The following is a 14,322-nucleotide window of genomic DNA, read 5'->3' on the forward strand; positions in this document are numbered from 1 at the left end:
AAAGAAGGAGGGAAAAATATACACAAAAACACATTATCGTGACACTGAAGGATATAATAAACAAAAATACTCTGTAAGCCTTCAGAAAAGAGAAACAGATCAGCTACAAAGATTCAAGAATCAGACTGAGAGTGATTCTCAATAGCAGAACTGTCCGAAGCAGGACAAGGGAGTCATTTTCATGTAATGCTGGCCTGAAGTTCCACATCAATTATGAAACAAAAAAAAATCTTAATGGAAAGTTTTGACTTATTTTGTGAGTGTGACAGTACAATTTATTTGCAAAATGAAAAGAGATTGAAGGTGACAGTAGGCTATGTGTAATCTTTATTTATTTCACTTAAATGTGACCCTTCACATGTTTCGTTGGGCAATATTAGTGCTTTTGATTTTGGAGTATTTATACGCCACTGGAGTTTCTAGTAAGACAATATTTAGAATATATATACTAAACAGCTTTGCTGAAGCCTCCAGATTCTTTATTTCAAAATATGTCTAGCTCCACAGTTACAGGAGAGGGGCTTTCATCTTGTCTTGAGGGAAAATATAATTTTAAATTTAGAATTTTAATTTAGGCAAAATGATATTTAAACAGAAGAGTCTCAAAAACTGTTATCTGATACTCAGGGCCTCAGTCTTTTTGTAAGACAAAGACTCATACCACACAAAAAAAATCTACTGAAAATAATATTTAATAAGAAAACAATAAATAAAATTTAAGATGTTGTCAGCCAAAAGATAGGAAAAGTGAAAAATAAAGCTTAGGTGTTCCTAATGTCTTAAAAAGAAAGCCCTGATCAAAGAGAAGAGAAACAGAAATTCTAACAGCATGGTAAAGGGAGGGAAGAAAAAGAACAGGACAATTCACTAAAGTAATTGTCTTAGATAGTGAGATAATATAGAAATGTCATAAATTGCAGATAGCAGATTGTTAATTACCACCATACACCTAAAAGGTCTGATCTGTTAAGTGACAACTTTCATCAAATTTGATTTAAGAAATATAAATACATGTTAACAAAAGGTGAAAAAAATTGCTAAAAATTATCTTGCAAAGAATCACTAAAGAAAGCAAGTTTATCTGTTTGTGTAAATTTAAATATACCCTAAGCCCAAAAGTAACTTCAGATACCTTATAATGATAAAAGGTTCAACTAGGAAATTATAACAGTTTTAGTTATAAATTTATCTAATTTTGCTACAAAGCATTATTGTGAGAAAAAAAGAAAAAAATGATAAAATAAATGTATCTAGTTTATCTAATGATATTATTTATTATTATTTTATAGTGCTTTGTGGTCCTATAATTATTAGTATATATTTCTCTTTGTATACACACACATGCACAGACATAACTACACACACATATATATATGAAATCTGTAATGATATGTTTGAACATAATAAACTTAACATTTATCTAATACATACATAAAATTCTGAAATCAACATTTTAAAATCTCACATTCCACTATACACACGTATATTTCTATGTGTGTACATGTTTGTATAAATGATTATATATACATATAATATATGTGTGTGAATATATATTATACATACACCTAATATATATGATTGTGAGAGAACTACAAGGAAAAAACATAAAAGATCAACATACTTATGAGAATATTAAGACACCACGTACTTGAACAACTGTGAAACTGAAAAAAGTTTTCCACTGTATGTGTACATTTGTTCTCATGTTTTTTTAAATTGGGATGATATCACATAATACAGCTCTATGTTCAGATGTGTTTTTTACTGAATATTCTTTCATGATACTTTTTTCATGTCACTATCTTGAGAACCCACCACAGCTACCGAGTTTCCAACACTTCTTCTGGTCAAAAATAACCAAAGCTGTCTTCTTTTTTGTTTGTTTGTTTGTTTCCCTGAGACGGAGTTTCACTTTTGTTACCCAGGATGGAGTGCAATGGCGCGATCTCGGCTCACCACAACCTCCGCCTGCCTCAGCCTCCTGAGTAGCTGGGATTACAGGCACGTGCCACCATGCCCAGCTAATTTTTTGTATTTTTAGTAGAGACGGGGTTTCACCATGTTGACCAGGATGGTCTCCATCTCTTGACCTCGTGATCCACTCACCTCGGCCTCCCAAAGTGCTGGGATTACAGGCTTGAGCCACCGCGCCCGGCCTCCAAAGCCGTCTTCTAAATATCAAGGAATGCCAACACATACTCAGAAAATTAGTTTTCAAATCTGCAATGGTTGGCCGGGCGTGGTGGCTCACGCCTGTAATCCTAGCATTTTGGGAGGCCAAGGTGGGTGGATCACCTGAGGTCAGGAGTTCAAGACCAGCCTGGCCATCATGGTGAAACACCATCTTTAAAAAAAAAAAAAAAAATCTACAATGGTCAAAATGCATTTTCTCTTGTTCAGTCCTCAGTTGTGGTGACATAAAAGACGCCTATTATCTTCCTAAGTAAGTGCAGGATTTATATCCAGCAACTCAGTTTTCACTTTTCTGAAAACCCAGCCCTATTCCCATCCTCCTATGACCCTGAATAGCCAATACTGATTGTCCCCTTGTGACTCTGGGGACTTCAAAGAAGTAACAAGACCTTATTTACAAAACTAGCAACAGTACTCACCTCACTGGAAATTTTTTCAACAGTGGTCCAGATCTTGAGATTTTCAGAAATGCAGGAATCAATGCTTATTTTCTTCAAGTGAGGAGATAAATCAGTAAAATTCCCAGAAACAGAACTGCAGGATGTTGTAATTTCCTGCAATGCTAAGAAAATGAAGTATTTGCAAAGATAACAAGAAAAAAAGGCCTAGGTTGAGTCACCGAGTAATCTGACTAGTGCTGGCTCTCTGCTGCTCTGCTATTGCCCCGGGGAGACTGGAGTTAGGAAACCACAGGGAAACTCCTCCCACCACTGTTTTTAGGTTTCGTTTCTGTTAGAGAAAAGGGCAGTTTCCTTCTGAAGAGGGCTGAAGTGTGTGGTGAAAGGAAATGGGGGATGAGAAATTACTTTCGTGGGTACAATGAACATTTTTTCCGAGATGTGTACGCTAAAAGCTCTGACAGAATTATGTTTGTATCTCATAAATGTATATAAATACAAATAAATCAGTATATATATGTGTATATATATATATATATATATATATATATCTTTTTTTTTTTTTTTAAGAAAATTTAACAGCTGAAAAGAGTTCCAACATTAGAACTTTCTTACCCAGCAGACTTACATGTGGGACCTCAGAAACCTATATTCCCTTAAATGATGCTCAAATATAAGAGAAGCAAGGTGGCTTCTCCCTCCTTTCCTGTGCACAGAGTGGCGGTGGTAGTAGGAGATCTTGGTAGAAGTGTCTTTTACTACCAGTACTTCACTGCGTCTCTTGGATGGGGAAATGCCCGGTATAAAATTGCTATTTGTTTAAATATTACCTGAAGTATTCGTCCAATTGTTCATAGTTGACACACCTGGGGCTTTCCAGATCAGAAAGTCGTTATGAATACGTAAATTGTTCTTCAAATTTATATAAAGGAGTTTAACACTAGCTGTCCTTTTGCCTATGACTAGGTTACTTTACCTCAATGATTAGATTTATGACTACTCATGTTTTCTGCATTAGTCACGGGTAAACACAAGTGGATAGTAGGGCTCAGAACCTGACAGCAATGAAGCCTTGAAAATCCTGGAAAATGCACTGAGCCTGTTTAATCCTTTGCTCAGCAATGTATTTCTCTCTGTAAAGGGCAGTGGGTACCATTTAAAGTGCTGTAACCCCAGGATGTCAAATAAATGGCATCATCCAGCAGATGATGTTGTGTTACCCCAGCAGCAGATCTGCAAGCAGGTTGTGGCCGTGATGGAAAGGAGACCCCGTAGACAGTGAGCGTGTACTATCCAATGCCATCTGCAGATCCAAAGAAAGCTGATTGTTTTCATCCAAACGAGGGCCATGGAGAGAATAGCTGAATTCTGGATTTGAAACTAGATGAATAACTATCAAAGCGGAGTAAGTCAAAAAAAAAAAAAAAACAAATAGGATCTGGAATGCTGGCAATAAACACTTCTGGTGTTCATGATGATCTTTTACTGGCTTTGGGTTGCTGTTTATGTGGATACATTGAGTCGGCCTTAAGGCAGTAGGTAGAGCGGGATATTAGGGAGGTCATGGAGATCCCCAATCCAGGGGTCAAAGGGTAGAGGACCCTTGGAAGTTATGACCATATTTCAAAACATGTTCTGTCTTTTTACTTAAAATCATTTTATATTCAGTAATGTCCTCAATTGGGACTCCAGAGTACAACACAAAAATTACTGTCACCAATAAAAAATTTAGGACAATGCTCCATAATTCATACTGTGAAGGTGAAATTTTCATAGATGAAGCAAAAAAATGCTTAAAAATGTGCATTTCCCCCCACTCTGTGGCAGTGGCCAACAATTGGGAATTTATGCTATCACACAGAAAGGTCGTTAGTATAATATACAAAAATTCCTGATAAAGTGAAAAATGTGTGAATGAATCTGTCTTCCTTTTTGTAATCTGATACTAATCCTCATGATCATTCAAAATCCTCAGGAAAAGTTCCCATCGATTTGATATTCTAAGCAAAATGTTGCCAAATTCCTGCTAATGGGCCAATCCTAACACATCATTTGCTTTTATAAAGTTTTATTGAAGCACTCCTATGCTTATTTATTTTTGCATTGTCAGTATCTGCTTCATGGTGCAATGCCAAGTTAAATAGCTGCAGGAGAGTCCATCTGGCTGCAGAGCCTAAAGATGTTTAACAAATAGTTCTTTACAAAAAAAAAATTAACTTGTATACAGCCATCTGTGTACAGATGTGTTAAACTTTTCTCCTCAAGTAAGCAGAAGAGAAACCACACCAAGAAATCAGTCAGAGCTTTTTAAGACCATTGTAGACTAATGACTAAAGACTTATGATAAGGTTAGCAATCTCAGAGAAGTGGAAATGGGGAGTGTTAAAGCCTTGTCTAACTGATTATCCCTAAGGGCCAGAACAAAATCCATTTGCATGGGAGCCTCAGTTACAAGTCTGATTTTATGCATTTGTGGGCATCAGCCACCTGAACAAGATGCCTTCTCCTTTTGCCTCTCAAGAAAATAGATTTTTTCTCAAGGAAGAAGAAGGTGATTGAGTTTTAAATGTTGAACCAATGTTACATCCCTGAAATAAAATACACTTTTTTTTTATGATGCATTATAATTTATTATATATTGATAGGTTTAATTTTTGAAACTTTAATAGCTTATTTTGCATTTATTTTCATGAAGGAATTGACTTTTGTTTTTCTCTTTGTGTGATATCTTTATTTAATTTTGGTATGACAGTAAACTGGCATTTCTAAAACTGTGTACATATGTGTTAAACTTTTCTCCTCAAATATTTGATAAAATTCATAAAGTGTCTATCCCAAAACTTTCACTATAGAAAGAGTTTTTGTTATAACTGCCTTTTCTTTCATAGATATAGGGATATTTAGTTGTTTTATTTCCTTATGAGACAGTTAAATTGTGTTTTACAGGAATTTTGTCCACTGGATCTAAGTAACTAAACTTACTGGCATAAAATTATTTCTGATATTGTTTTATTACCCTTTAAATACATGCCTTATCTGTAGTATCATCCCTTTACATTCCTGATATTGATCATTTATATCATCCCTCCTTGTTTTTCTTGATTATTCTTGGTAAATAGACTCTCTCTGAGGAGGGTGTGCAGGGAAGTTCAAAGTCAAGAAGAGGGACACAAAAGGAATAGTAAAGGAATCTGCAGCCTTTGGCACCTACATCTAGAGCAAGCAGTAAACAATGTTTTAACAGCCAGCCAGAATAACACAAAAATCTCGTATAAAGGTCTATTTATTTCAGTTCCTATTGTCTAATAGTCATCCTTTTAACAACAACAACAACAACAACAACAACAAAAATTGCAAAGTATACCAGAGACAAGGAAAAGCAGAGTGTAAAGTGGGAAAAGCAGAGTGTAAAGTGTCAAAAGCAGCATTGTAAGCAGACTCAGCTATGACCCTGATGTGGAAATTATCAGACAGAAAATATAAAATTAGTACAATTATTGTGTTAAAAGGTCTAGTGGAGGCCGGGCGCGGTGGCTCAAGCCTGTAATCCCAGCACTTTGGGAGGCTGAGACGAGTGGATCACGAGGTCAAGAGATCGAGACCATCCTGGTCAACATGGTGAAACCCTGTCTCTACTAAAAATACAAAAAAATTAGCTGGGCATGGTGGTACGTGCCTGTAATCCCAGCTACTCAGGAGGCTGAGGCAGGAGAATTGCCTGAACCCAGGAGGCAGAGGTTGCGGTGAGCCGAGATCGCATCATTGCACTCCAGCCTGGGTAACAAGAGCGAAACTCCGTCTCAAAAAAAAAAAAAAAAAAAAAAGCTCTAGTGGAAAAAGTAGACAATGTGCTGTGCAAGAACAGGTGGATGTCAGCAGAGAGAAGGAAACACCAGAGAGAATCAAATGGAAATGCAGGAAATCTGAACCACTGCAATAAAAATGGAGAAAACTCAGTAGAGCTGACACAACCTAGGAAAGATTCGGTTACCTTGAAGATGGTCTAACAGGTATTTCCCAAAATAAGTGCAAAGGGGAAACATAAACCAGAATATCCAATAACTGTGGCATAATATCATAAGATGTAGCACATGTATAATGGAAACACCAGAAGGTAAAGAAAGAGATAATGATGCAAAAGGAATATCTGAAGCAAAAATTGCCAATAAATTTTTAAAATTAATCAGAGACTAAAAACTTCTGATCCTGGAAGCTCAGGTAAACAAAGGGAAAGTAAAAAACTATTATAGAGAAACAATTTTAAGAATTACCATGAACTTATTGTCAGAAACATTGCAAGCAAGAAGAATAAGAAGAGGGTGGAGTGAAATATTTGACGTGTTGAAAGACAAAACCCACAAACCCAAAATTCTGTATCCAGCAAAATTATCCTTCAATAGTAAAGGAGAGATAAAGACTTTCTCAGACAAAACTGTGGGAATTTGTTGTCAGTACACTGGCGCTGCAAGATGTGTTGAAGGATCTTCAAGGAGAAGAAAAACTATATAGGTCAGAGTTTCAGACCTATGTGAAGAAGAGTGTCAGAGAAGACATAATTGAAGATCAAATAAATTTTGAAAATTTTTCTTATTCTTAATTGATTTAAAAGATTACTGTTTCTGCCGGGCGCGGTGGTTCAAGCCTGTAATCCCAGCACTTCGGGAGGCCGAGGCGGGTGGATCACGAGGTCGAGAGATCGAGACCATCCTGGTCAACATGGTGAAACCCCGTCTCTACTAAAGATACAAAAAATTAGCTGGGCATGGTGGCACGTGCCTGTAATCCCAGCTACTCAGGAGGCTGATTTCTTTTTTTTTTTTTCTTTTTTTTTTTTGAGACGGAGTTTTGCTCTCGTTACCCAGGCTGGAGTGCAATGGCGCCATCTTGGCTCACCGCAACCTCCGTCTCCTGGGTTCAGGCAATTCTCCTGCCTCAGCCTCCTGAGTAGCTGGGATTACAGGCACGCGCCACCATGCCCAGCTAATTTTTTGTATTTTTAGTAGAGACAGGGTTTCACCATGTTGACCAGGATGGTCTCGATCTCTTGACCTCATGATCCACCCGTCTCGGCCTCCCAAAGTGCTGGGATTACAGGCTTGAGCCACCGCGCCCGGCCTACTGTTTCTTTAAGGTAATAATAGTAACAACGTATTCAGTGATTATAGAAAAGGGATAAATGAAGTGAATGACACAAATGCTCCAGGGGAAAAGGTGGAAGTATTGGAAATCCTTTGTTAAAAGGTACATTTATTATAGGTGAAGCAATATGGTGTTATATAAAGGTAGATTAAATTGCTTAAAACTGTGTCTTGGAAACTCTCAGGCAACTACTAAAAATTTAGAAAGAGTTATAGTTCACATGCTAAAAGAAGAAAGAGAAAGGAATGGTAAAATGCTCAGTAAATTCACAGAAGACAGAAAAAGAAGAGGCCAAGAGAACAAATGCAACAAATAGAAAACAGTTATGAAATGGTAGATATTAATTTAACTATAACAATAACTAAGGGCCCTAATTTGTAGCATTGCCAAATTCAATGATGTAACTATTACTACCTCTGCTGGCTTTATGATTTCAAATGTTTGACAACCAGAAGAAAAATTCCTGGGTATTTAATAACCACTTCTTCCTAATTTTTAGATGCAACCATACCATTTCATCTCCCTACCTCCACCCCTTCAAATATGTTCTCTCTGATGCCTTCCTCAGGATAATTGATCATATATATACGTAGTGTTAAGAGCTCTAGTGGAAAAAGCTGTGTGTGTGTGTGTGTGTGTGTGTGTGTGTATAAATTTAATCACTTTAATAACATAGCAATGTAGCTATGTAACATTATATATATAATGTAGCTATGCTATTAAAGTGATTAAATTTATATTAATCAGGCATTATTCTGAATAAAATCTCTATTGCGTACATATATATATATTACAATGAGGCTTCAATTTCTCTCTTTATGATAAAAAGCAGTGTTCTGTTTTAATTTTCTGGCGTCATTTTCCATACTGTTCCACATATACCAAAGTTAAAGTTGTACAGGAACATTTATATCATCTCACATTAATTGTTAGTGACATTTCTCCTGTCAGTATTACAAATGTCTTTACCTTGCTAAGAACAGTAAGACCTATTGCGTATTGGTTTTTCATGATGCAATAGACTGTGGTATATGCATTGTTCACTTGTTTTTCAAATCAACCCTATGCAGCAGAGTTTTCCCTTTTTAGAAAAGACTGCTATCTTGGTTGTCTCGAGTATTCTAGATGCTGAGGGTTCCAAGATCAAGGATGGCCAATTTGGTTTGGTTTCTGGTATAGGCCCTCTTCCTTCTGGATTGCAGATAGCCATATTTATGTGGGGTCTTCACCTAGTGGTGAGAGAGAGAGAGAGAGAGCGAGAGCGAGAGCGCGAGGGGGCACCCTCTGATGCTTCCTCTTATAAGGGAAGAAGAAGGATCTTAGTTTATTAGTTTGTAAGAAGCAGCACCTTATAAACTACCCCCAAAAGCCTCATTTTCAAATGTTATCACATTGGGAGATTATGGCTTCATCATATGAATTTGGGTGGCATGATCCAGTGTGTGGCAGTAATTGAAGCTATTTTCCAAAGATTAGGTGAGGAGTTAGTGTTGGAGCCAGATTCAAACCAGATTTAAACCAGATCGATCTTATTCCAAAGCCCATACACTTGACTGCTAAGGAGAATTACTTCCCTGATTTACTAATTTCTACACACATTTTATTCTTTAGCAAAACATCCATATCCTTTTTTAAAATTTTATTTTATTTTATTTTTTTTATTGCGTTTTAGGTTTTGGGGTACATGTGAAGAACATGCAAGATTGTTGCATAGGTACACACATGGCAGTGTGCTTTGCTGCCTTCCTCCCCTTCACCTGTATCTGGCATTTCTCCCCATGCTATCTCTCCCCAACTCCCCACCCCCACCCCCATCCCTCCCCTATTTCCCCCCAACAGACCCCAGTGTGTTGTGCTCCGACATCCATATCCTTTTAAGCTTAAGTGAATGTCATTTTCTTCATTATCTCTTTACAAATTCTCCGCTTAACAATATTAACACAAAGGCATTGTTTGGATTCTCATGCGTCTTGCTAGGGCTCAACGTTAAAACACAGGAATCTGATTTTCCCAAAGCCTGAACGGAATTATTTTCTTTTTTGGAATACTAACGTTTGTCTCTCCAGCTCTCACATGAATGAAACCCTGATTTTCAGATATTGGCTTTGATGTTGGGCCACTGATTCTCAGCTGAAATTAGAGTCAGAGATTATCTCCTTCCTCGCACTTGATTTTCTGCTGTTTCCTTTCCCCCCATTACATCCAGTTCTTTCTGTATTCTTCTGTATTTCCTAGATTATATTCTACTTACATGTATTTTGTGATAAAAATTAAAGTATATTATTATATGATAGGCTTAAGAGCCGATTCAACTCTATAGACAAACTGAGATAAGGCAGATGGGATACTCGCACCAAGGGTGAATATAGTTAGATACTTAGGTGGCTAATGGGAAAACTCCCTGCTGGACTAAGAACCACCCTATATAAACACAAGGCAAGCTCAGACCAAAGAACAGGCAGACCACTCCAGGCTGGTTGGTAGTGAAGGATCTTTGCAGGAGAAACTTACAAAGGAGGCAGATCTCCATCCCTGCAATGCACACTTGAGTCCTCTTTCATACCGTGAGAAGAAAAGAGGAAGGCAGCGCTGGTGGGGGTGGGGCCTGAGGGGTGGGATAATTATACTGATCGTGCCTTAAGCCTTGTAGTTGCTCTCTTAATCTATTCACTTCCTGCTTAAACGGTTTGTTTGAGTTTCCTTCAATCTGTTCCACATTACTAGGCAGGGGGAGGATGTTCCTGGAAGCAGCAGTTCTCTTGGCACCAGTATGCGTTTTCCAGTGGGACTGCAGCCTCCCTCAAGTCACTTTCAGGTCAGTTCCCAGAACACATTTAGCAACAATGGCATTCCTTCCCCTCCTGCTTGAATGCCTCTGTCAGCCAGTCCTTCCCCGAAATTTTGTAGTGTCTGTATTGCAGTTTTGCGTTTTACTTTTCCAGTTTGCCCAAAACTAATACCATAAACTCCAGACAATTCTGTTGGCAGAAAGGGCTTCTGTAGTTCTAGGGATGATCCTTTTACTTTGGAGCAGAATAAAGAAGAGACTCAGTATGGAGGTGGAGAGGAGAGTGAATTCATACGGAAACCTCAGGGGTGATGTGAACCAGTCCTGATGTACTGTACACAGTCAGAGTTGACATCATTCAAATTATGTTTATTGCATGTCACATGGAGAAAATATGAGTGAAAGAAGTTTGTGCTTCATGAAAACTACTGTTCTCTGACCCTCCCTGTAATGCACATGCACTTTCCCACTGTCATAGTCCGTATCGTGCTGCTGTAATGGAATACTATAGACTGGGTAATTTATACAGAACAGAAATGTATTTCTTACAGTATTTGAGGTAGAAGTCCAAGGTCAAGACGTCAGTATCTGGTGAGGCCTCCTTGCTGTGTCCTCACATGACAAATGGGGTGAATTCACCCCCCACAATCCCCTTTTAGAGTAGCATTAATCCATTTATGTGAGCGAAATTCTCATTATCTAAATAACCTCCCATTTGGCCTCAGCTCCTAACACTGTTGCACTGGGTACTAAGTCTCAACATTATTTTTGAAGGGAATTGTAAGGGTTGCCGAGGGAAAGGAGAATAGACCCAAAGTCAGGCAGGAAACTTTTATTAACTTGCCAGCCTGCTCCTTAACAGTCAGAGGAGGCAGCCCTGAGCTTACAAAATGAGAAGGGCATAAGGGGGTTTTAGGACTGATGTAATCTATCCACTGGTAACAGGCACAGAGAGAGTTTGTTCACTTGTAACAGACCTACAGTACATTTTCCTGTGACTTGTGGCGGCAGCCTTTTAAAAAAGAGAAACCAGGAGTTTTTTACAGATATGTGTCCAACAGGAATTTACAAGTATGGATAACCAACATATGTTTCTCCCTGTCCTCCCTCGAGCTGCCTGGATGGCTGTAATCAGGCTTTGCTTAATTGTAGCACGTCTGCTAGCCTTGATGTGGTGCCTAGGTAGGGATTCAGGAATGCAGCTGCAGAGCAATCGGAGGAGGGAAGTGGTCAGCCTGCACGGAGGGGGTTTTCTTGTCCCTAACAGGGATAAAAGCATTCAAACATAAGTTAGAATTCTCTGGCTTTATCTCTGCTATCTCCATTCATTATTTGCTTATTTTATCTAAAGCCAATCTCCAGAAAGCATTCTTTGAGGGTCTTTACTAGATTGATAATTTCCTTTCCCTGTTTCATTTCAGGACTTCACTTTTGGCTGTCAAGATTTCCCTTGATATAATTTATCTCTAAAGTTGAAGTGACATTCTCTGCTGTTGTCAATAATGAGCTCCTCACTCTAAACATCTGGTTTTGGGATTTTTATTTTTTATTTTTTTGGAGACGGAGTTTCGCTCTTGTTACCCAGGCTGGAGTGCAATGGCGCGATCTCAGCTCACCGCAACCTCCGCCTCCTGGGTTCAGGCAATTCTCCTGCCTCAGCCTCCTGAGTAGCTGGGATTACAGGCACACGCCACCATGCCCAGCTAATTTTTTGTATTTTTTGTAGAGACGGGGTTTCACCATGTTGACCAGGATGGTCTCGATCTCTTGACCTCGTGATCCACCCGCCTCAGCCTCCCAAAGTGCTGGGATTACAGGCTTGAGCCACCGCGCCCGGCTGGGATTTTTATTTTTTTCTTTTGAGATGGAGTCTTGCTTTGTTGCCCAGGCTTACCGCAACCTCTGCCTTCCAGGTTCAAGTGATTTTCCTGCCTCAGCCTCCTAAGTAGCCAGAATTATAGGCCTGCGCCACCATGCCTGGCTAATTTTTGTATTTTCAGTAGATACAAAGTTTCACCATGTTGGCCAGGCTGGTCTCGAACTCCTGACCTCAAGTGATCCACCCACCTCAGCCTCCCAAAGTGCTGGGATTAGAGGCATGAGCTGCTGTGCCCAGCTGGTTTTGGGAATTCTTACCCCAAATTACTAAAATCTATAATTTACTGAGATTTACTTAGCAATAAGGGCAAAATGAAGTGAAATTTAGATTTCTTAACGTTTTTTTTTTTTTTTCTTTTCAAGATGAGGTCTTGCCATGTTGCCCAGGCTGGTTTTGAACTCCTGAGCTCAAGCAGCCTCCCAAAGTGCTGGGATTACAGGCATGAGCCACTGCATCCGGGCTTAGTATTTTTGCTCAAATTTGGATATTAATATATTAAGAAGAGACAAATAAAATTTACAAGTAATGTAGAAGTGGTATTTGAATTTTATTTTATTTTTTATATTTTTAGATTAAGGGTTGATAATATTTGGTTTAAGAAAACACTCCTGTTTATGCAAATAAATGTTTCTGTATTTTTGAATGTTTAAGGTATCAAGTCATGAGTGTCAGAAATGCAAAATAATACAGAATTATGGGCAGACAAGATGGGAGAAGTTTATGCTGCAAATACCTATCGTCTTGGTCTTTTTTTTCCCCTAGCTCGGTGACAGGTGGCTAACTGCTCCTTAGGCTGATACAGCCAAAACCTGATTCCAACCCAAGAATCACAATAAACAGCAAAACAGAGAAGGGATTACTTAGAGAACAGAGATTGCGCTCCTTTAAGAATTTGGAATACAACAAGTTATTTCTTCTTAGCTTTATGGCGATAATTTAACTGTTACATAATTTTGTAATTTCAGAATATTATGATATAGCCAGAATAAAAATACACTCATCATCTAAATAAATATTGGATTCGCCAGTTAAATTATTCTAGATGAAATAACTAGATTATTTCAAGCAGAAATGTTAAAAAAAAAAAAACCACGTGTTTATGTATCAGCTTAGTCTGAAAGTTCACACAAACTCAGTTACTTCAAGTTTCCTTGTGATAACACCATGTTTTACTTCCTTCTTAGAATCTAGGGTAACTTGCACAGTGGAACCATAGGAAGTTGGATTACTCCCTCCAGAGACAGAAGTTTCTAAATTTGCCCCTTTCATTATGTATCTATTATAGATTTGGCATCATACCTTAGATTTTTAAAGCCTTCTTGACCTTGCTCTCTTTTGAAATTATTCTACAAGTAGATAGATGTGGATTGAGCCATGCGGCGGAGCCTGGTGCCGAGTGCAGAGCCTGGTGCCGGGTGCAGAGCCTGGTGCCGGGTGCAGAGCCTGGTGCCGGGTGCAGAGTCAGGTGCTGAGTGCAGAGGTGGGTGTGTCTGACCTCCCGTCAAGGCAACTTGACGGTAACCCTGTCTCTTGACTAATCAAGCCATATGGATGAATAGAGCTTAGGAACTAGAGATTCCCAGGGCTGAAGTCTTAGATGGGATGCCTAGACAGTTGATTCAACACATGCTTGTTTGACAAATGTTTACTGAGAACTTACTATGTGCAAGACACTACTCTAGGTGGTAGGAGTACAGCAATAAACAGCACACAAATCCTTGCCCTCAAGGCACTTTTATTTCAGCAGGCTGGCAATTAAAGAATAATCAAATAGCAACAGCATTTATACTATAATGTCATATATAATATAAGGCATGTGTATTATAAGCAGATAAGTGCGATGAAGAAATATAAATGGTGTAAGGTAATAGAGAGTAACGGTATAATGTGCTGTATTGCAGCATGTGTTCATTGAAGGTTGAGCT

The 14,322-nt window shown here is 38.5% G+C and overlaps 1 protein-coding gene across 1 annotated transcript in view; it reads right to left on the bottom strand.

Annotated features, from left to right (window-relative positions):
• LOC120360104 (interferon-activable protein 204) overlaps positions 1-14,322 on the bottom strand; it is an 83,848-nt gene that overhangs the window by 33,980 nt on the left and 35,546 nt on the right. Inside the window, exon 9 of the mRNA XM_074389751.1 lies at positions 3,422-3,503. Within this exon, the coding sequence (XP_074245852.1) occupies positions 3,422-3,503 (82 nt within the window). The remainder of the gene's footprint in view (positions 1-3,421; positions 3,504-14,322) is intronic.

This window comes from Saimiri boliviensis, chromosome 19, assembly GCF_048565385.1.
Source record: "Saimiri boliviensis isolate mSaiBol1 chromosome 19, mSaiBol1.pri, whole genome shotgun sequence".
Taxonomy (NCBI): domain Eukaryota; kingdom Metazoa; phylum Chordata; class Mammalia; order Primates; family Cebidae; genus Saimiri; species Saimiri boliviensis.